We start from the raw sequence: 24,338 nt of genomic DNA, 5'->3' as shown, positions 1-24,338 counted from the left end.
CTCTAACATATTCAGTTATATACACTATTTGGCTTCTAATTTTCACAAGGTGTATATATATATATCCATTACTTCTGCATTCTGAATCTTGCATTCGATGATGACACACACAAACCAGGATGAAGATGAGGGAGCTGACTTTGATAGAAAAGCAAGCAATTTGGATGCTAAAAGAAAAGAGGCTCTAGCAAAAACAAAGGGCATGGAGAAATCAATAGTTTGGAAACCACCAGTGACATCAGCAACCAACAGTAGTTGATGACAGACAAATCATAAGTATTCTTGATTGTAAGTTGTCTATATTATATATTGTGTTTTTGCTGCTTTGTACATTGCCTATTTGGATATTATTATTTTATTATCTGCGTCCTGTCCTGTTGCTGTCTCTCTGCTGCACTGTGGAGCTTCTGTCACTACAACAAATTCCTTGTGTGTGTAAACATACCTGGCCAATAAAGCTCATTCTGATTCTGAAAAAAGCTGTGAAAATGAATCCTAAAAGACATGTCTGTAAAATCACCAACAACTTCCAGAAAGCTGGGGTGATGCTCTGACAATCTACTGTCCTCAGGAGACTTTGACACAGAATTACAGATGCTACACAGCAAGATGCAAACCTCTGACCAGCACCAAAAATAGAAAGGCAAGATTAGAGTTTGAAAAAAGCACAAAGGTGAGCCAGAAGAGTTTTGAAACTGTGTTTATGGACCAATGAGACAAAGATGAACCTTTATCTAAGTGAAGGGAAAGCAAAAATGTGGAGAAAAAAAATCTGTAAAGCATGATGGAGGTGGTGTCATGGCATGGGCATGCATGGCTGTCTCTGGAACAGGCCCTCTCAACTTTACTGATGACTTAATGTATGATGACAGTAGCAGAATGAATTTGGAAGGGTACAAAACCATTTTGCCTACCAATATTCAAGACAATGCCTCCAGATTCATTGGGAAGTGCTTCATATTGCATCAGGACTATGACCCAAAACACCCTACTAGTTCAGTCAAGGAATTTATAAGGGCAAAGAAATGGAAAGTCTTAGATTGCCCAAGTCAATCTCCAGATTTAAATCCGATTGAACATGAATTTCACCAGCTGAAGAGGAGAGTGGGATGAACTCTAAAAGTGCTGTTCTTTTTATTTGGTAAAACATGTATGTGTTGAAACGGCTAATAATAAAATGTGACATTCTGTAGTTTTGTCTCATATTCATCTTTTAATCATATTTGCAAATGTCTTGACTCCACAGCCAACAGAGCAATTTTGTCTTTACTGTTCCAATACTTATGGAGGGCACTGTATATATATATATATATATATATATATATATATATATATATACACACACACACAAAACTTCAGTGAAAGCAAGGCAATATATAAACACGTTTGTTTCCTAATCTTGCTACCCCTTCTTCTCCCCATCATTTACTTTGCTGTCGATAAACAATTAACCCTGCACACCTGCAGAATAGTTGATAGGTGCGTACCAAAGGCTAACACCAAAAATCCTACTTGCAAATAATATAAAAATGTATTCAGCAACGCTTTGTATATGTTTGTGCTATGCTATCAATAAAAGTGAGAAAAGGTACACAAATAAAACAAAAAAGGGCAAAAAGACCCAAATAAACAATTTTTTAATGTAGCATCATCTCCCACCACATAGGGGCATCTGATCCTCACAGTTCATAACTGTTACAAAATGGAACAGAGATTGAGTTCATTTTATGCATGAACTATATATATATATATATATATATATATATATATATATATATATATATAACCTGTCATCTTCATGGGCCAACAAAATAACACATATTTCATATGACTGTAGAACAGAGCACCATGTGAAATTGATTTTCTCTGGATGTAAAACAATTTCTGAATTCTGCACAGGGAATAGGAAACAACTGACCTCTATTTCCAAGCGGAATCCTCTCAGCATTCCGAGGATCACAATTACACTTATTTATCATGGGACAAATTTCAACGTTACACACTATTTCTGTTTCTATCTTAACTGCCCTCAATTTATTTATCTCTTTCTCAGAGCTCTCGTGTGGAATGGTGGCGCGGCGTAACGGAAGAGTGTTGGCAAACCCTATGGCTCAAACCCGGGACTGGCTCAGCCTGGCAGCTCCATCTTTACTAATTCATAAAGAATCAAATTTCTGATGCTGCTGGGCTGAAGCTTTATAAAATGTAAACTCGTAGGGCTGGAACAGAGCCACTGTGCTCTTATGAAGCTTAATATGACTCACTCCTCCCTGCAGAGCAACAGATGTCTTTGTGCAAATGTACAGAAAGCTCTCCATAGTTTCTGGGACATCTCACCTTTATGACATTGTGTTCAGCATATGAAATGATGAGCGTCTGAAGAATCTTTCTGAAGTTTTTGACGGTTCAAAAGGTGAAATTCTGCATCAGAATTACACCTCAAAAGTAAAATAAAACATAAGATTTTTTTTTTTTTTTTTGCATTGACATTTTCATAATAATTAAGCTCATTTCCCCTTAAAACTGTCATTATTATAAATGCAAACAATAATAATGCTAATTTAATACAGGAAATAAAATAATCCTGATAATTTTTTTTTTTTAATTCAAATCATTCATATACATATACACACACACACATACATATATATATATATATATGGGATGCACGATATTGGATTTTTGCCGATATGCCAATATTTTTAATCTAATTTTGGCCGATAGCGATATATTTCCTTTTGTTTGGAAACAACAAGTCTCTCCTGTGCAGAAATTATAAGAAAAATATTTTTTTTATTTTTTGTTTAGTTTTTAACAAACTATTTTTTTTTAGAATTAAATGAAAAATAATGAAGGTTTTTTTGACAGTACATTGCAGCTTTGAAAATAACTATAAATAAATCAGAATGAGCTTTATTGGCCAGGTATGTTTACACATAAGAGGAATCTGTTGTAGTGACAGAAGCTCCACAGTGCAACAAAGACAGCAACAGGACAGGACACAGATAATAAAATAATAATATACAAATAGGCAATGTACAAAACAGCATAAACACAATATATAATATAGACAATTGTGTGTGTACAGGTCTACTATCAATTATCTATCAATTGATATCAATCTATCAATCCATCAATTACTGCTTTATTTGATCAGAAACGCAGTCTAAACGTCATTTGTGTTGGCTATTTTACTTTTAATTTAATTAGAAGTAGGCCAACAGCGCCCCCTAAAGATTAAATCTCCTTACCGGCCGGGCGTTAGGACCTGGTGGAGGCACTGCTGTTACTGTTTACTCTATCACACACCGAACGCGTGCTTTCACAGATTAAATTCAGCTATCTAAATCAGTGAATCTAATCATCATTCAGACAAAACTTTGCTTCTTGAATGAGCCACACTGCTGATGTGATCTAATAACTAGCACACCCTGAGCACGTGAGTTAATGTATTCCTCTTATCGGCAAGACATATCGGCAGAATTTTCATATATACATATATATGGTAACACTTTAGAATAGGGAACATTTAATCTGTTTAATCACTATTAACTGTAACTTTTCCCTCAATAAATTCCTAATTTGCTATATATATATAAAATCTCATGAACACTTGAACTCTTAACAATAAACATGAAACACACACCACTATCATACTTTTTATTTTTATTTTACACACATACTTATTACATTTCAAATTTGCACCTAACATACCTGTACATACCAAATTGTCTATTTTGTATATTGTGTTTGTGCTATTTGGCACATTTTTGTATATTTGTACATTATTTTATTTTTTATTATCTGTGTCCTGTCGCTGTCATTCTGCTGCACTGTGGAGCTCTATATATATATATATATATATATATATATATATATATATATATATATATATGTGTGTACTATGTATATTTATTATGTATATATAAAGACACACATGTATATATTTAAGAAAAATGTTTACATATACACATACATACATACATACATACATACATATATAAATAATATAAAATATAAATATATAAATGCATATACATGTAAATATTTTCAAAATATATACTGTGCGTGTGTATTTATATATACATAAAAATAAACCATACACATATATTATGTAAACAAAAACGTTTATTTAGGATGCAATTAATCACGATTAATATTTTGACAGCACTAATATATACATAATAAATATACAATGTACACACACATACGTTATGTAGACAATTATTTTTATTTTGGATGCGATTAGTCGCGATTAATCGTTGCCCAGCACTTACATATATATATATATATATATTATTTTCTTCACACAAAAAATATCACATAGCATATTCTTTATGATGTTGCATCATGTTTCAAGAAAATTAGGAGCAAAGTTTTGGAGGATTGTTTCAAATAGCATTTTCTGCATACTATGTTTCTCTCAATTCCTAATGAAATCGCTTCCAACACTATTTGTGCTGATCTCTGAACCATAAGAAAATGTATTATTTCAAAGCTATTATGAAATACATAATGGACAATGGGTCTAATGAGCCTTATGTTGAAAACTCTTTGCATATGTCTTTAACTCAAGTAATAGGTTATTGTTTTCTTAGTATTCTTTTAGAAAATCTGCCTTTTTTGATGTAATATTCTTCTATCATTATTTAGTCTGAACAAACAAAACACAAAAGGGAGGAGGGAGTAACCGAGATGGCCTTTTAAAATGTGCTTGTCTGAATTGCTCATCTAAATATATGGCTGGTTATGTCGCTCTTCTCCATCATTTGATGAATAATTTTAGTAAATTTGTCCCAAAGTGACCGTATTGCATTATAATCTGCTGTCAAACAGCAGGTATCACTTGCTCGAGAACAGACAGCCACTTACTTCCTGAATAAACACTGTCTGAATGGATGCCTACGACTCGGTCACGTGTAGGCACACGTGCACTCATTCTGATCTCAGTGGAGAAAAAAGGGGGAAGAAAACGTGTGCTCCTTCCCGTGAAAACCCACCTGCGTTCTGTGCCAGATCACGGAGGCTCTGGAGTGCCCTAATTTGTTCCGGCAGGGTCCTTTGTCATAATGGATCAGGAGGAAGTCGTCCTGTCAAACACACAACGTTACGAGAGGCCGGTCATTATCTACTTGGGTGTTCGAAACAGCTGCGTGAAGGACGCTGTTTGCATTTACGGCCTTGACTGAAGGCGAACATGCTGCCTAAGCAGCAGCCACTTGACCAATAAAAATACGGTATGATAACATGATGTTAAGAGTGTTAAGTTGAGATATTGAGGACTTACGTCCAGAGACTCCAGGCAGTACCAGCAGAAAGCATGCTTGCAGTTCTTACACATCATCTGGGCACAGCCCTCGTCTCTTTCTATGTAGACTTTACATTTGGGACAGCGTTTGATGGGGGCGTCGTCATCATCAGCCTTAAAGAACGAACTGGAAAAAAAGAGATTATAGTAGAGTTAAAATTAACCATTTTCTCATTCCAAGTTGCGGGGTACAAAGGACAAAAAACACTGTGGTACTGGTACTACAGTCAGTTCTTTTTACTCAGACAGGCCCTTTTCTTTTATATGTACTAAAGAGTTGTGGGCCAGGGACAGTGTTCACTGTTAATGGAGAGGCTGACCCACAGGGACCGAGCTGACAGGTACAAGCCCATTCATTTCCAGGACAATTCCCAGTCTATTGATCTAAGGGAAGTGACACTGTGCAGCAAACCTCTCACAGAACGTTAAACAGCAGCAGAGACTGACTCACTGTACTGCAACACTGCAGATCAGTAAAGCAGTTTAGTAGCTTAGTAAAGTAGTATTAATAATAATAATAATAGTAGTAATGCGATTATTTCTAATTTATGTATACAATAGTGTTCAAAAGTTCGGGGTCAGTACTTTTTTTTTTTTTCTTTTTTTTTTTAAGAAATTAATACTTTTCTTCAGCAAGGGTGCATTAAATTAATCAAATGTGACCAGTAAAGACTTTTACAATGTTAACAATGATTTCTGTTCTTTTTCTGTATTCATAAAAGCAGCAAAAATTAATCCAAGAATCAAAAAAAATGTATCGAAGCATTAACAATAAACTGTTTTTAGCATAAGAAATGCTTCTAGTGCACAGTATCAGCGTATTAAAATGATTTCTGAAGGATCATAATGCATTTTACATTTTTGTTGCAAATTCTGTTGATATGTCACCAAGAAAATGCTAACTCAACAGTTTTTTGAAAAACTGTAATGAGAAATGTGAAAAATGACAAACAAATCGGTGATGTTCTGCATCATATGACATCAATCCCGAGCAAAAGTACTGTATAATGTCAAGCTTTTCAAAATTTTGTGTACACAAAAATCATTTTAGCAAAAATAAAATAAATATTGGAAAGAAAGCTACACTTCATTCAAAAAATTGAAAATGGTGGTAGAGCAACTAAAAATTTTAATTACTGGCTCATCTGGGCCAGCCAAAAAAAAAAAAAAAAAAAAAAGAAAAAAAATCAAAAAGATATTTTTTTTTTCCTTTTTACAAATATATATATATATATATATATATATATATATATATATATATATATATATATATATATATATATATATATATATATATATATATACACACATATACATATACACACATACACACATACACATATATATATATATATATATATATATATATATATATATATAATAATATTATACTGACCAAATCAACTTTTTTAAGAGGCAGGTCAGCTCATAGCTCCTTGAGGAAACAGCCCGTTTAAAGTGTAAATGGGGTCCAATTTGATTTCAAGCTGTCTAAAGACTGCTCATCTCCCTCTGAAATATACTTTGGAGTCTAGGTGCAATCTCAAACATGAAATGATACAGAAATTGAGTTATAAACTTGAAAGGCTCTAGTGTGTATTAGTGAAGCAATTCACTTCAGGGCAGGCTGAGTGTTCATTCCTGTACAACCCAAGATCAAGGATCAGAAACTCCGCTCAATGATGCTTTCGCTTTTGAATGAAGTGTGCATGTGACCGGAATGCCAAATAACACCTGTGCATGAATCTCTGGCTTACTGAGCCGAGAGCAAAGCACTCTTCAGCAACTAGAAGCAGAAGATCCATTGATGTTCAATAGTGCAGAAAAACACAGACGGATCGTGGTATTTCATTTCAAATCTCATGTCGACTTAGCAATAGAGCGTTTAAATGCACACCAAAGAGACAAAACTACACCGAGGCATAGCTGCTGATGAATGAGGAGGAGACTTAGAGGAATATTCCTTGTTCAGTACAAGATAAGCTCAATCAACAACATCTGTGGCATAATGTACCCCAAAAGAAAATTGTTATTGACTCATCCTTTGCCTAATTTATAAAACAAGCGAGACATTACAACTGAAGTGAATGGGGCCAATTTTTTTATTTATTTTTGTCACACTTTATTTTAAGGTCCAATTCTCGCCATTAACAAACCATTAACTATGACTTTTGCCTCAAACTCCTAATTTGCTGCTTATTAATAGTAAGGTAGTTGTTAAGTTTAGGTATTGATTAGGGATGTAGAATATAGTCATGCAGAATGTGTGCTTTATAAGCACTAATTAACACCAATATGTTAATAAAAGGCATGCTAATAAGCAACTAGTTAATAGTCAGAATTGTTCCATATACTAGAGTGTTACCTTTTTCTTTTTTTTTTTCTGAAAGTAAAAATATGAAAATTTTAGGTTTGGCAAGATTTGTGTTTTATTTTTAAATTTTGAAAGAAGTCTGTTATGCTCACCAAGGCTGCATTAATTTGATCAGAGTACAATATTATTACAATTTTAAATAATATTTGAATACATTTTAAAATGTAAATGATTTCTGCAAAGCTTAATTTTAAGCAGCCTCCAGTCTTCTGCATCATGATCCTTCAAAAAAAAATTCTAGTATACTGATTTGGTGACCAAAAAAAAGTTTTTATTTTTTTTAATTATTATTATCGATGTTGAGAACAGTTGTGCTGCTTAATATTTTTTGTGGAAACAATGATACAGTGATTTTTTATTTTCAGGATTATTTTATGAATAGAAAGTTCAAAAGAACAGAATTTTAATTTTTTTTTATATCATTATAAATGTTTTTGTCACTTCTGATAAATTTAATGCATCCTTGATGAATTTTGAAAAGTTACATTACAAACTTTTGAATGGTATTGTAACATTTTATAAATTCTCTTACATTAATTATTCTCCTAAAACTTGTGATGATGTTCTAAAGATTTCCTGTAATTATTTTTTAGCAAGAAAGTTATATTTTTGAATATTACACAAAAAAGTTAAAGGGATAGTTCACCCAAAGATGAAAATTCTGTCATTGAAAGTTTCTGTTTCTTTGCGGTCCATACAGGGTCAGAAAGCTCTCAGATTTCATCAAAAGTATCTTAATTTTGTGTTCTGAAGATGAACAAAGGTCTTACGGGTTTGGAACGACATGAGGGAACGTAATTAATGACAGAATTATCATTTTCGGGTGAACTATCCCTTTAAGTTTTTTTTCCCCCACACTAAAATCATGTAAAGTTGTTATTTCTGTGGCTACAATGATGATACAAAGTACTTTAACGTTTACAGACTGGCCACATTCACTTTTATCAACACATTCACTTCTATTAAAGTCAACTTCGAATCTAGAAAAACTCTTTAACAGGCAACAGTACCTGCTCTCTCCGGGCAGAAACGCAGTGATGGGAGCGTTCTCTTGGCAGTCTTGGTCCGGGTGCCAGCTGGCCTTGCAGGCGGAACAGAACTCAAGTGTGCAAACGTTGCACCGCACCAACTGCGGAAGCACCGTGTCTGACTCCTTCAGCTGGCATACAGCCTGGCACGTGGAGGACGGGCACCAGGTCCGGCTCGGGTCCAGTAGCACCTCTGTAGGGGGTGAGAGATGAGAGATCAGACGCGGTTTCCACGAATGTATATTTTCGGCTGCTTACTGCTGATGCAGGCTGACAGGTCACCATGGTTACACCATCAGAGATGGAGGGGTGATAGAAAAGAGCAGCTATGGCCTCATATGCCCTCAGGAACAAGATACCAGAGCTGCTACCAATCATAGTTCTGCATAAATGCTTAGATTTCATTCAGGCAAAAAGCCACATGAGGTCTGTGCATTACATTGATTTTACCACAGTTCACGGCTGGGCACAACAGGAAGTGGAGAGATGCTGTTGTTCAATAAATAATTACAATTAATAATTATTATAATAATAATAATAATTATAAAACATTTAATAGTAGCTAGGTTTGTATTCTCTGATAAAATGTGATTGGTGCTTGACTGTGCAAAAGATCTGGATGTCTGGGTGTTGATAGAGCATTTCTAGGTAGTTTTAGTTGTTTGGTTACTAGGATGTTCAAAGTGGTTTCTAGGGCCTTGCAAGATGGTTGGTGCTCCAAGTAGTCACTAGGGCTTTTCTAGGTGGTTTCTATGGTGTTGCTAGGCAGTTCCTTGGCTGGTTCTAAGTGGTTTCTAGGGAGTTCTGGATGGTATGGCATTTCTAGAACTTTGGTTCTTGATGGTTACTAGGGTTTTGCTAGGAGGTTTGCAAGGTTGTTCTTGGTGGTTGCTACAGTATGTGACTTGAGCTTCTTACTGGTTCACATCCTCAAGTCTCTATGATATTCTGGTCTCTATATATAGCTTTGAATGTTGCCAATTCAATAAAAAGTTACAGACACAACGATCCACTTCCCAATAGTTTTACTGGCTCGTCTGCCTGACAAATGCATAAAAGCTCTGTTAGTGACATATGGCTAAGCTTGGTTATGTATGTAATGTGCGGTTGGGGGTAATTATGTTAGAAAGAAGGTTTTCATAAAATCTGCTGAATGTCATTTTTAGCCGTCTTGTTGAGTCAGGATGGCATGCATTTTCATCCGTCCCCGAATGCACTGCGAGACTCTAACAAACCGAACTCTCTCATCCTCTCCATCTGACACAGCAGGCTATGCGTGACTCCACATGAACTCTTGGCTCCGTTTCTGGGAGTGTGGATGTGTTATAGCTACCATTCCGCTCCAGTTCCCAGGAACACTGATTGGCTAAATGAACGCATTTTTACTCTCTCTCTCTCTCTCTCTCTCTCTGCAAGTCTCTCTTTTATGATGATGTTGCTGCCACGTTTCTCATGAAAACCTCGAATGCAAACCAAAGAGAGACAGAGAGGGAGGCTCACAGCATGGGAGCATCTACTGCATATAACTACATTTATTTATTTTTCTTGCTTTTCAAGGTAATGTAATGCACTGGAGGGGGTGGACAGAGAGTATGTCTCAAGCAAATGTATCCTGTGGTTCAAACTACTGAAGACTATCAGAGTCCAGAGTCTGGGATCCCCTACTGATAGAAATAATGAAAGAAGCCGAGCACAAGTCACAGAGCCCCTGGTCTTTCCTGTTTAGGGGGAATATGTATACTTTTGATCAAGCGTATCCAATTAACACAAGTCTAATTTAATCTTTATAAGTCTTTTGATCTGGGAGATTTATGACTTGAAGCTACATTTGTTCAAATTAAAGGCATTTGAGGTCAGACTGATTCAGATACAGAGAGGAAACTTAAAGACTCTTCATTTGAACTTCACTTAAGCCTTTTTAAATTCCAGGTTAAGTCCATTTTTAACCCTGGGTTTCACACTTGTAATTTTGACAGAGGGGGTTGTAAAGCCTTAAACCCTGGATTATAAAGCCCTGTTCTGGAAATGGCACCTTGTTCTGGAATGGTTTACCTTGGGTTAGAGAATAATTCTTGGTGGCCAGAATAGGGTTGCACCATTAGTTTGAAAATTCTTACTTGCATTGGTATTTCCAAACTAGAGGCTTAGTAACAGCTAGATAGTATTTAAATAACTCTGTACTTAAAGGGATGGCTCACCCAGTAATGAAAAAAGAAGATATTCTGAAGAATGTGGATAACAAAACAGTTGACAGTAGCCATTGACATTCAAAGTATGGAAAAAAAAATACTATGGAAGTCAACGGTTTTCCACAATTGAATAAAGAAACTTCTACAGGTTTGGAACAAGTGGAGGGTCAGTAAATGACGACAATGTTTTTCTTTTTTGTGTGAACTATCCCTTAAATTTGGTTGCACCATTTATTTCTGAAGGCAGAACACATAAGTGCATAATATTACATTTACCTTCAACAAACCAAAATCAGCCTAGAAATTTATAAATAGAAGTTATGTTGAAATGCTGTGAATTTCAGTTTATCTTAAGTTGATTCTAACAGATTTTGCTAGTGGTAAAAATTAATTTCCATTAAAATATGATGCTTAATCATTAAACAACATAACAGGTATTTTATATATTTTCATATAAAATGTTTTATATGTAAATGTTTTACATATTGTCTGTGGAAATGCTTTTATGTAAATCCACTCTGCTTGTCTTGAATGTGAAGATTATTTTATTGAAGTTTCCCTATGCCATGACACAAATATAAATGTGTGTCATGGCATTATACATGCAAATTTATATAATACATTTACCAAGGTTTAAACACTGTGTCACTATCAAAACATCCTGACCAGCCTGACATAGCAACACTGGTTCAACCAATGGCATGAGTTTGGGGCGGGGCTATTTGCTGCCCAGAAGAAGTGTTTTAGAAACCTTATGCCCTGGATTTGATTGTTGACGATTTCACCTGATCTTGGATCATTTGGTTCTTCGAAGCTCACCCTGGACTTGCTGTCTTAGCAACAGGTCCCTAAGCTTAAACCTGCTCGGGAGCAGGCTTATTTCATGTAAACAGGATTAGATTGCATTTTTTTAAGCAGAACTGATACTTAAAATCTGCCCCAATCACCACTACTTTATTACAAGAGTACCCTACTGGTCCAGGGACAATCATTTAAAATAATAATAATTAAAAAATTAATTTGAAAATAATATAATAATGTTGTGTAGTCTATAATACTATAGACACGGCCAGGTTTACTCATTGAAAGATAATTACTTTATAATTGTATTGGAGTCTTACACACATGCTATACAGTTAATCTGAGCTGTGCATTAATTTGAGTGGTGACATTATTATGGGAGTGGCTTGATGGAGCGCAGGAGATGCAGATAACTTAATGTCCAAGAAACTTTAATTAATAATGTCACATAAGAAATCTGCTTCAAAGATAAAATTAAATGAATTGCTAATTACAACATTGAAATAAAAATGTAAAGCCTGTACAAATACTAGAAATCATGAGTATAAATAATTGGGAATCATGTAAAAAAATTACAAATAAATTAAAAACAGTGCACATTTCATTTATCTATTATAACATTTATGTAGGTTTGTTCGCTTGGCTGTTTCCTCATAAAGGTCCAGAAATGTGTCAACTTTTTCGTCAGGTGTCTTTTTTAATGATATGATGTTATTACTTCATTGCTGTCTTGCCATCAGCCAATCGCTGCATTGCTAATTGCGATTTCGAGTATCGATACATCTGCCCTTTTTAGGGAACATGAGAACGCGCAGTCATTTTAGACAACTTAATCCAGATATTTTAATCTAAAACGCAAATTTGTTTGAAGAACCAAATTAGCCAGGGATCAGTTTTCAGGATTAGAAGATCTGGAATCGTTCAAATCATCTCAGATGTATTAAGCGACGTACGAAGAACAGGCCCCTTTTTGAAAACAATCATTACACACTTAGCCTTAATCTTTTAAAACGCAATGTCCACCTTATTTTCAACATAAGAGCATGTGTGGCCATTTTTATCTTGAATGTGTGTTCAGCTGCTCTATATTGCAAACTGGTATTTATGTCGGTGGGGAAGTCGTGGCCTAATGGTTAGAGAGTCAGACTCGTAATCCAAAGGTTGCGGGTTCGAGTCTCGGGCCGGCAGGGATTGTAGGTGGGGGGAGTGAATGTCCAGCGCTCTCTCCACCCTCAATACCACGACTGAGGTGCCCTTGAGCAAGGCACCGAACCCCCAACTGCTCCCCGGGCGCCGCAGCATAAAAATGCCCACTGCTCCGGGTGTGTGTTCACGGTGTGTGTGTGTTCACTGCTGTGTCTGTGCACGTTGGATGGGTTAAATGCAGAGCACGAATTCCGAGTATGGGTCACCATACTTGGCAGTATGTCACTTCACTAATCACACTGGTTTGTAGCTAGATTTACTGTTTTCTGCACTAGTTATTTACCTACAGCAACTCATGAATCAGACGTCTCGCATATGCACAGGACATAGCTTACTTCTACATTGAAAAAAAAAAAAGGATGGCTAGAATTTATTTTAAGATATAAAACTGAATGTCAGGACTGTGGTATGGTAGTCAGCATGAGTTTTAAAACTTTGGTGCTCACGTGGACAAAGTAGGTTTAAATCTGGCGTTTTCTGATTTCTTTTTCTAAAAGTTAACACAATGTGACAGAGTTAAACTAGGTGTCAGCAGGTGGCAGGCTCTCATTGTTAGACACAGAAAGCACAGGTAAAAGTCTCCACTCTGCGACAGCATGATGTCAGCTGGACCTACATGTGTCCAGTGTAGTCCACTCATATCCCTTTCATCCTCACACGTACACCTGTGCTGGTCTATTTGTCTGCTGTGAGTCACCGTGAGTCATCTATGACAGCAAGCATAGAGCTCACCATCAAAAAACACACACACGTGCCTCATCTGCTGCTGTCTGATAATAATTGCCCCCCTGATGGACAGACAACTGCTTTCCACTTACCCTTCTCAAATTGCAGCTTCCTGTACCTCTGCATTATCTCTGTGGCCACCATGCATTCAATCTGAGAGAGAAAGAGACAACAAAAGCAATTATGAAACAATGTAGTCTGATGGATACGAAAACACTTTTAGCACATTTAGCATTTCAATTTGATGTGGGTAAACACATACCCAACATCAAATATGGCTTCTAATCTAATCACTGTCTCGAGATCAAACAACATGACAGGAATATGCATAGTGAATTTTTGCAGTTGCGTTTGGTGATGCTAGTGGTGCAGAAATGACATACTTCAGTTTTAAGGATTGCCAAAAGACGCTTTAGTTGCTCTGATGCTTTGCATCTGGGTCTGATTCATCTGGTTTAGCTGCTTTGATACTGAACGAGCCAGCCATCCTCACAATGAGCCTGCAGCACAGAGGAGGAACCTCATACTTGGAAGGATTTCGCAGTGCAAGCCACCGAGGGCAGAGTCATACTGGAGAGGTTTCAGCATCCATTTTATACTAAAAGGGTTTTAATCTGCTCGATGAGATACGGATTCGTTTTAGGATTTTTATTTGGAAAGTAATGTATTTGGCAGTTTTTTAGAAGCTGTGACTTGCAGGGTTTGTCGTAAAAACTGCGTTAGCAGATTAACAAAACTGTAGATTAACATTACTACATTATACAACCTTTAACAGATCATTAGCTCTGTATTTTTTCATGAATTTGAATGATTTAAATCTTTTTTCCTTCAAGGACCCCTCGTTGAAAACACTGATGCTAAAATTAAAGTCCCTCACATTTACTTTTTTTTTTTTAAATACAGGAATATGTAAACCACCATTTGAAAGATTGGGGGTGGTAAGATTTGTTTATGTTTTTGGAAGAAGTGTCTTATGCTCACCAAGGCTAAAATAAAGTAATATTGTAAAATATTATTCTAATTAAAAATCACTTGCTTTCTATTTTATTATATTTTTAAAATGTAATTTATTCCTATGATGGCAAAGCTGAATTTTCAGGCCTCAGGCCAAAAATCATTCTTTTATGCTAATTTGCTGCTCAAGAAGCATTTATCATCATCAATGCGGAAAACTGTTGTGCTGCTTAATATTTGAGGAAACCACAACTGGGTTTTTTTCCATTATTGTATGATGAACGTTCAAAAGAACAGCATTTATTTGAATAGAAATATTCTGTAACAATGTAGAAGTTTTTACTGTCACTTTTGACCAATGCAATTAATGCTTCCTTGCTAAATGCATTGATTTCTTAAAAAAAAAAAAAACTATGAATCATGACTCACTCTTATGAACAGTAGTGTATGTTGACAGTACCTCATTTTCTTGTAAATGTCCACGTTTTGGACAGGCTGAGTCTGGACAGCTGATGGCGGTTTCAAAGCCCTCTTTGATGAGAAGTTCCACATACTGCTTCAGGCACTTTAAAATAATAATAAGACATTAAAAATCAGTTGATTAAAAAGAAAATATATTATGTGAAAACAAATTCTGCTTTTAACATCTTGTTTAAATTGCTCAATGTGTCTGTGAGAGTGAGTACAGAAGCACTGAACCACTTGTAATGAACTGTTAACTTCCTCAAAACAATTATGCTGTGTAACATCTCAATTTAACGAAGATGCAATCACTTGTCCAAGACTAATTATCCTCCAATGCTAGCAATTTGTGAACTCGCTCCTTTAATAGGCTATGAAAAAAATATTTTATTATTTATTTTATGCTTCAGGAGAAATACTCATGTCATATTTTCCCTCTCTCCCACTCTTTCTCAAAGAAAGAAAGAAAAATACTAAATATCAGATAAATAACATTGTGATCTGAACAGACTAACAAAGCAAATGGATTTGAGCTTCAGGAATGCTCGGTAAGGGGATTTCAGAGGGAGTTGTTTCCATAAACATGCTTCTCTTAAGACACAAAGGCAGTTTTGTTTCAAGTGAGCTCAGACACAACCAAGACAAGGCCTCTTAGAATCAGATGAGGAGATGTTTTCCCTTTACCCTACTCTAGAAGCTTCCTTTCCCCAAATGTTGCTTGCAACCGCAAGACATAAATAAAACTGGTCTCAGATCAGTGTAAAAACACAGCAACGGGAAACTGCTCCCAGAACAGAAAACCTCTGAGGGTTGAAGACGACTCAAATGTTTATTACTGGACTGTGAATCACATTTCTGAAACAAAAAACAATTCAGTCGGCCTGTAGAGAATCTGTCAATAGCTGTGAACTCTGTGCATAAATATAGACATTTTTCAAAATGTCTGAAGCTTATGCAAGAATTTCACTGATTTATTTTTAGACGTTCTGTTCCTCAGACAGCAGTCAAAAAATGAAATAATTCAGAGAATTAACCTTCATTCTTAAAATAAGGCTAAAACACAGTGTGTGTGTGTATGTATATATATATATATGTATATATATATATATATATATATATATATATATATATATATATATATATATATATATATATATATATATATATATATATATATATATATATTATCTACTATCTATTATCTACTTTGATAAATAACAAAATAAACAATACATTAGCCCTCCCTTGAAACCTGTTTTTCATCCCTGAAATCATGTTAGGTGCTACTTACCAGGGTGCAGAAGACGCATTGGCACTGGGTGATGGTGGTCATTTGCTCCAAAGGAAACTCTCCAAGACAAAGCTTACAGGACACCAGCGGGTCCAAGGCCAAATCCCAGGTGGGTCGGTACCTAGCTGTGGTCATGATGCCTGCTGCAGAGCTGAAAAACACAGAATGGCTGCTATTAGAGAAAGCCCACACACTTTAATATACCTATACAACCAGAGCAAAGCTTTTAACCGGTCAATCTGAAGTGCCTACTGCTGCTGCAGCCACGATAAGTGCTTTTGTGATGCCCAGTGCTAATATCCGTGGCATCACAAACACCAACCTTCTAAATGCACATTAAATTAGCCACATTTCGTTTAGTGAAGGTCTAACAGATGCGGTGCTGAAAGGGTCAAATACATTTACCCCCCATTTATATTATATAACTGAATGCCTGGCCACGAAGTGCTTTTCTGAGATGCGTTCGGGAGTCTAGTCTAACTGTAATGGAATGAGAAGTCGGGCCGGATAGACGAAGCGATTTTTCTTCTTCTGCTGCTGAATGAAAGATGACTTCACTGCGTGGTACTCTATAAATGAGAAGGTCAGGAGAGAGAAAGAGAGAGAAAAAAAAATCGTACTTTACTCTCTGCCTACGTCTCTCCTTTTCACAGTTTTTCAGAGAGGGATATTTTTGGAAGTCTCGACTATGAGACACTTCCATTTTCTCACGCTGAAGTGGGCTGTTTTGCACAGAGAGACTCGTGTCTTAAGTGTATACAGGAAGTGCCTGTGAGAACATCAACACTTTGCCTTGGCTGCTAGGCAACGGGGGAATGGGAACGGGGCAGATACGCTTCTGCCGGTGGCGGTACGTGTATTTAAGGCAGGTGCTGTTCTGCACTTGTGGCAGGATGTCAGGTATCTTGTGCTGAGAATCACCCAGGATGCTTTTAAACATTGCAGTCAGTGCTGTACAGAGTGGTGTGGTGTAGTGGTTAAGGTTTGTGCTAGTTAACGTAAAGCGCTTACTGTAACACCAGGTTATGTTTATGACACAGTTCTATGATACTGCATGAAATTCGCCTAAAAACAAATTAATTCACCCTAGTTGTGTTCAGATTAAGATTTCTACTTTTTTTTATGGAAATGTGCCACAGTTGTGTGCTAGTTGGTTGTCAGAACATAAGAGTGCAATAGTTGGGTTACAGATGTAAAATGCCCTTAATTTTCTACATATGGGAATTTATCACTATTACTTCTGAACTTTTAAGGACAGGAGTGTGAGCTACAAGGTCGTTTATCAATAGTAAATGCTTTTGTTTAAGCCACCAGCCCCTATTTAACCTTATTTTTAATAATCACTAATAAAAGTGAGAATACTGGTGAGAAACTTTACATATACACACATATATACACACACACACACACACACACACTCAACATTGATGGGTAATGTAGTTTCTCACCAAAACTATTGTAGTTCTGGTCCCACTTTATATTTGGTGGCCTTAACATACTACTATGAACTTACATCAAAAAATAAGTACAATGTACTTATTGAGTTCATATTATATTGCACTTTTGCTGCTGTTGAGGTGTTGAGTAGTCAGACCTGTTCATTAGAAGGGGATGTACTGTCCATATAGTGCATATACACAATAATTGCATTGTAAATTATTCATTTAAACTTAAGTAGAGTAGTAATTAAAGCCACTTAATATAAAGTGGGACCGTAGTTCTCTCTTATTCAATTCGTTAAGAACACGTTCTTGTACTTTCGTCGATTCTCAAATACTTGTTTTGCTTCAAAGTTCGTAATGTTATGATTCACTTCACAGATGGATTGTTTGAGTTATAACTCTTAAGAATTTTTTTAAGGCCTAAGTGAAAAATCAATAGGAAAAATACTTTAGGAAAGTGGGCGAGCATTGTTGCAGTCTTTTAGCAGATTGCTATGCAGTTATGGAGTTTAGGTGCTTGCTAGGCTATTCTATACGGCTATATGGTAAACGTTATGAAAAGAACACCTCCACTCAAAAAATAAATAAATAAATTGCACAATAAGGTATATAAAGTGATGTGAAAAAGTGTTGTCCCCCTTCCTGATTTTTTTTATTGTTTTGCATGTTTGTCACACTTTAATGTTTCAGATCAAACAAATTTAAATATTAAATCAAAGATAACACAAGTAAACACAACATGCAGTTTTTGAATGAAGTTTTTTATTATGAAGGGAAAACAAAATCCAAACCCACATGGCCCTGTGTGAAAAAGTGCTTGCCCCCTAAACCTAATAACTGGCTGGGCCACCCTTAGCAGCAACAACTGCAATCAAGCGTTTGCGATAACTTGCAATGAGCCTGTTACAGCGCTGTGGAGGAATTTTGGCCCACTCATCTTGGCAGAATTGTTGTAATTCAGCCACATTGGAGGGTTTTCGAGCATTAACCGCCTTTTTAAGGTCATGCCACAGCATCTCAATAGGATTCAGGTCAGGACTTGGACTAGGCCACTCCAAAGTCTTCATTTTGTTTTTCTTCAGCCATTCAGAGGTGGATTTGCTAGTGTGTTTTGGATCATTGTCCTGCTGCAGAACCCAAGTTCACTTCAGCTTGAGGTCATGAACAGATGACCGGACATTGTCTTTCAGGATTTTTTGGTAGACAGCTGAATTCATGGTTCCATTTATCACAGCAAGTCTTCCAGGTCCTGAAGCAGCAAAACAGCCCCAGACCATCACACTACCACCACCATATTTTACTGTTGGTATGATGTTCTTTTTCTGAAATGCTGTGTTACTTTTACGCCAGATGTAATGGGACACACACCTTCCAAAAAGTTCAACTTTTGTCTCGTCAGTCCACAGAGTATTTTCCCAAAAGTCTTGGGGATCATCAAGATAGTTCTGCCAGAAAACGAGACAAGCCTTTATGTTCTTTTTGCTCAGCAGCGGTTTTCGTCTTGGAACTCTGCCATGCAGGCCAAACACTTTTTCACACAGGGCCATGTGGGTTTGGATTTTGTTTTCCCTTCATAAAAAAAAACCCTTCATTTAAAAACTGCATGTTGTGTTTACTTGTGTTATCTTTGATTAATATTTAAATTTGTTTGATGGTCTGAAACATTAAAGTGTGACAAACATTCGGGCATTCGTGGCCTAATGGATAGAGAGTTGGACATGTAACCTGAAGGTCGTGGGTTCGAGTCTCGGGTCCGGCAGGGATTGTAGGTGGGGGGAGTGAATAACCAACACTCTCTCCACCCTCAATACCACGAGTGAGGTAAGACCCTGGGTGTATGTTCACTACTGTGTGTACACTTGGATGGGTTAAATGCAGAGCACAAATTCCGAGTATGGGTCACCATACTTGGCCACACACTACTTCCCCTTCAGATGCAAAAAAATCAGGAAGGGGGCCAACACTTTTTCACACCACTGTAGATATCCATAACACAAGTGATGGTACACAACAAAGTTTAATGCTTTTCTTCAGCACTCACCTTAATAGGTTGCATATTGAGAGAAGAGAGGTTTTGCATCAGACAATCAAATTTTATTTGCTCCGAGCATAAGCACAGAATTAAAAAAAAACCCCTTAGTGCTACAGAAGTGAAAGAGCTCTTAAGCTCTCATTCATAATTTCCACAAAAAGTCTTGGCTGTTTCCGCTTGATAAGTTTAACAGGATGAAGTATTGATGGCTTGATAATGCACCACTGCAGCCTCCTGTCTCTCAAGAACAGAGATGCCAAAGAAAGCTGATTTTGCTGGTCGAGCTCAGAGGTCTTACATCACCCTCCCTTCAATCTGTCACAACCTGTCTTGCTCGTCCACATCCATCCATCTCTGACACTCTTTCTCTCTGGCGTCCTCATCCACCTCTGAGCAACACAGAAGAAAAGACCTCACTCACTAGATATCTCATGAATGGGAATTAGATACTTATGCTGATTTTTGGCCCAGGAATCAAGGAATTCTAGCTAAATGAAACTGTTATTTTATCATCATTTTTATTATGTGCATTATCTATATATTCTTCAAAAGCACTAAAAGAATCTTTAATGGAATCATGTTGAATTAGAACTAGAATCATTAATTCCAAGCAATCCCCATCCTGTTTCACACGCCCTCTACATCAATCATCAAGGTCTGCAGAGACAAATGTTCTGTGAGAAAAAGTGGTGCATGGGAAAGTTCAGAGCTGCATTACTCAGAAAGCAATTATCACTTTCCAACACTGAAACAATAACAAGGAAAAACACAAGTAATCCACAACAAGGCAGCCTTTATAGAGAACATCACTATGCCCTCATTTCAGTTTCTTATCAGATCACAGAACAAAGAGAACAATCATTTATCATGAGCCCGGGCTGCAATTTGATCTACAACATTATGAAATAAAGTCATGTTGCAACAGTTCACACAAAACTGACAATTCTGTCATCATTTACTCACCCATTTATCAATTAAATTAATTTCTTTCCTCTATGGAAGAGAAAAGGAGATATTAAAGTGTCTCAGTGCTTTTTTCATCCATACAATGAAAGTCAGTATAGGGTCTAGAGACTTGTTTGTGACTCCATCGACTTTCACTGCATAAGACAATCTTCACAATAACTTCTTCTGAGAGAAGAAAAAAGTCAAACAGGTTTGAGAAGAAATGAGGGTGAGTAATCAAGACAGAATTTACATCTTTACTACTCGTGACTCCTGGATATAATGGTCCGTCTACAGTAGCTGTTACATTATATACAATGTAAACTCAACCATGTTCAGATGAACCTGAAACCAGACTGATTATTCAGGGTTTCCCTAAAACCAAATTAGACATCCCATTGACTCGACGGTTTTGAAAATACATAGTTTTGTACATAAACCTGTGGTAACTTTCTAAATCAAATTAAATAAAAATCTTCTTATACTTTCTAAAGGAAATGTCTTATTCATCTAAACATCAATAGTATTTTGGCTGACAGTATTATTTCCATGACATTTGCTGTTTCTCGGATGGCCACAAACATATTAGTAAATAGTAAGTCTACCTTATCTTCTTCCATACAGTTCTTTTACTTCTTTAGATGTTCAGATATGAAATAGGTGCAGAAGGTGGAACCTCTCAGAGGTGCTGAATATGAACACAATGTTCCCTTACTCAACTTTATCTGACATATGGGTTCTACTTAATCATTACTGAAAAGAGCAGAAGCATTTACCTGCCCCATGGGCTCAGTTCGTCCTCATTTATCACAATTGTGATGACATAAAAGCGTCATATTTCACAATCAACCATTGTGTTGTAATACTGTAGGGTTTTATAACACTGTCAGACAATAATTGCATAAAGGAGATCAGTCGGATGCCAAAAACCCACCAGACTGGGATGAGAACAGATATAATTTGTGCTTTTCCCACATTATAATATTGAAGAATGAACCGACGGGGAATATGATTACACTGAAAAAACAGAAAACAGGCCTACGTATCAACATCACACCTTGATCTTTATATAAGCTCTGTAAGTCCAATGTGGCTTTTCAAATGTTTTTGAGTGTCATTTCCTCCCACTTGATGTTGTCATGACCTGCAAGTTTTTGATCTGGTAAGGTCAAACTGAAGTCAACATTTTTTCCTCGCTCTGTTACTCGAAAAATAGCTTAACTATTTACTAAAACTAACAATTTATAAAATGTATAATAAGTTTTGCTCAGAACATCTAAATTCAATCAATTCTATTTTTGAAGTTTTTTCCTCAATAGGTTTGATTATCAAAGTTCAATTATTTATTGCTAACAAAACAGTATTTTAATATAAGGCACCAATGTTCAATAAATAACCCAATTTACTAATGATAAAAGTCAATGAAACAATTTCTCCATGTAATGTTGTTCATTATAGTCTAATGCTGTGTTCACATCATGTCGGAATTACTGCAATTACAAGATGACAACTGCCAGATTCCACTCGTAATGGTTCAGGTCTTTGGACTCAGAATTATTAGTTTCTATGACAACAGAAAAATATTTAATCACTAGATTAATTCATTAATTCTACGCTATATGCTCTTGCAAAAATAATAAACAAAGAAATCTCACTAGAGAACAGACTAAAATGACATATGTAGAGATACCCATCTGTCATTTTTGTTAATTTTATGTGATGTTATGACAGTCAAATCAGAGCTTTACATGTTCATTTTAGACTGGAACAGTTCCATAAACTCAAAATAAATTAAGGAACATGTCACAATAAAACAGTATTAAACTGATATGTGTGTATCAAATAGCCTTGAACATGGCTCAGCCAATCAGATTTTAAAGTCTGACCCATCTGTTTTAATAATAGCTTTTTGCTTTTTAGATCTATGAACATTAACATTCTGGCCAACAGTCATCATTAAATAACTCTTTTTTGAAATTCTTTCTGTAAAGCTGCTTTGAAACAATGTGCACTGAGAAAAGTGCTACATATAACTGAAATTGAATAAAAATAAACCGTTTGCATGCTATGGTTGATAAAATATTTTATCTAAATAAACGCAAAAATTAAATGCTAAAAATTTAAATTAATCAACTGCATCACAAAAATTCAATGTACAGTATGTTTGGATTCTGAAAAGGTTTTGATGTGAAAATGTGGGGATGTCCCTGAATGGAGGAGCCCCCGGTTTTCTTCTAGCTGCACTGGTCTCTGACTGCAGGCTGTGTGTGCACCCGCTGAGGTGGGATGTCAGCACTGAGTCGCTCTTTCTGTAAAGGTCATTCCTGGCTCCCTGTCAAAAACTATAACCTCATTAAACAGCCACATTAAAAAGTGAATGCCAAAGTAGCATACAACAAATGTCTACACCAGTTTTAGAAAGTGAGAAAATAAGATGATTTTAACAAAAGTTAAAAAGAAAAAGTAAATAACAAAAACAAAAACTCAGCCTAAAATGATCCATTTTAGAGGCCGTCTCACTTCAATAGCGTATTCCAGTCTTTAGCCAATCACAAGCCTTAAAGCATTAGTTCACCCAAAAATTAAAATTCTGTCATTAATTACTCACCCTCATGTTGTTCCAAATCCATAAGACCTTCGTTCAGAATTTTCATTTTTGGGTGAACTAACCCTTTAAGGCTTGTGATTGGCTAAAGACTGGAATACGCTAAATAACTTAAAACCTGAACAGATTTTAAAACACTAGGCATCATCATACACTTGGCGATTTTGTAAATGGCTACATTGTTCAATCATACATTGAACAACTGAGGTGCTTTGAAAACATTATCCATATAAAACTGTCATTTACAGAAAGCATTATGAAATAGTTTGCCTCACAAAAACAGTTCATTCGTAAACTCTCCATTACATCGCGCACCATCTACAAAACAATCTGTAGTCAAATGCTCTGAACAAACATAATCCTCAGATGCAATATGAATCTCCATTACAAAGTAAACCATTCACTTATTCCTAACACTGGGGTCCTTCTGAAGACTGCACAGATCAGAGACAGCAACGCAAACTTTTTTTTTACTCTTCCAATATGTATACTGAACCCAGTGTGGACAGCATCACTGATTATATATATCACATGCAAATGTATTTGACTCTGATTCTAGACTCAAGATTTACATGGGAAACAAGAAACTAGTGCATAAAGCTGAAAACTTCAAGTGGCCATGACTCTGTGTGGACAAACACTGCTGTAAAGTCAAAGTAGGGCTGGGCGATATGGCCAAAAAAAATCACCACAATAATTTTTTTCATATCAGTCAATATCGATAATTATCATGATAATTGTCAAATCTTTATTTCTTTCAAGTTTAAAGCCAGAATTTAGCTCCAAAGTGAAAGTTTTAGAAACCAGACCATTAATTTTCCTTAAAATAAATATCTAACTAGAAAAATGTATTTCTTAGTTGCTGCATGTTCTAATGAGTGATATTGTTTCAAATCAAGAAACAGGCTCAGGTTGCCTGATAATATTAATAATATCACTTTTTTGTCTCTTAGAAACGCAAATTTGATAGTAGCT

At 36.0% G+C, this 24,338-nt stretch overlaps 1 protein-coding gene across 2 annotated transcripts in view; it reads right to left on the bottom strand.

Moving 5' to 3' along the window:
* LOC306886002 (putative E3 ubiquitin-protein ligase RNF144A-A) overlaps nt 1-24,338 on the bottom strand; it is a 43,013-nt gene that overhangs the window by 5,693 nt on the left and 12,982 nt on the right. For both annotated transcript variants that reach the window (XM_079442851.1, XM_079442850.1), the window contains 6 exons: nt 16,340-16,490; nt 15,047-15,151; nt 13,725-13,785; nt 8,693-8,903; nt 5,288-5,435; nt 5,001-5,090 (listed from right to left, as the gene is read on the bottom strand). In XM_079442851.1, the coding sequence (XP_079298977.1) occupies nt 5,001-5,090; nt 5,288-5,435; nt 8,693-8,903; nt 13,725-13,785; nt 15,047-15,151; nt 16,340-16,474 (750 nt within the window). In that variant the 5' untranslated portion in view covers nt 16,475-16,490. The remainder of the gene's footprint in view (nt 1-5,000; nt 5,091-5,287; nt 5,436-8,692; nt 8,904-13,724; nt 13,786-15,046; nt 15,152-16,339; nt 16,491-24,338) is intronic.

The sequence above is a fragment of the Barbus barbus genome, assembly GCF_936440315.1.
Source record: "Barbus barbus genome assembly, chromosome: 20".
Lineage (NCBI taxonomy): Eukaryota > Metazoa > Chordata > Actinopteri > Cypriniformes > Cyprinidae > Barbus > Barbus barbus.
This window is presented reverse-complemented; position numbering and strand designations above follow the sequence as displayed.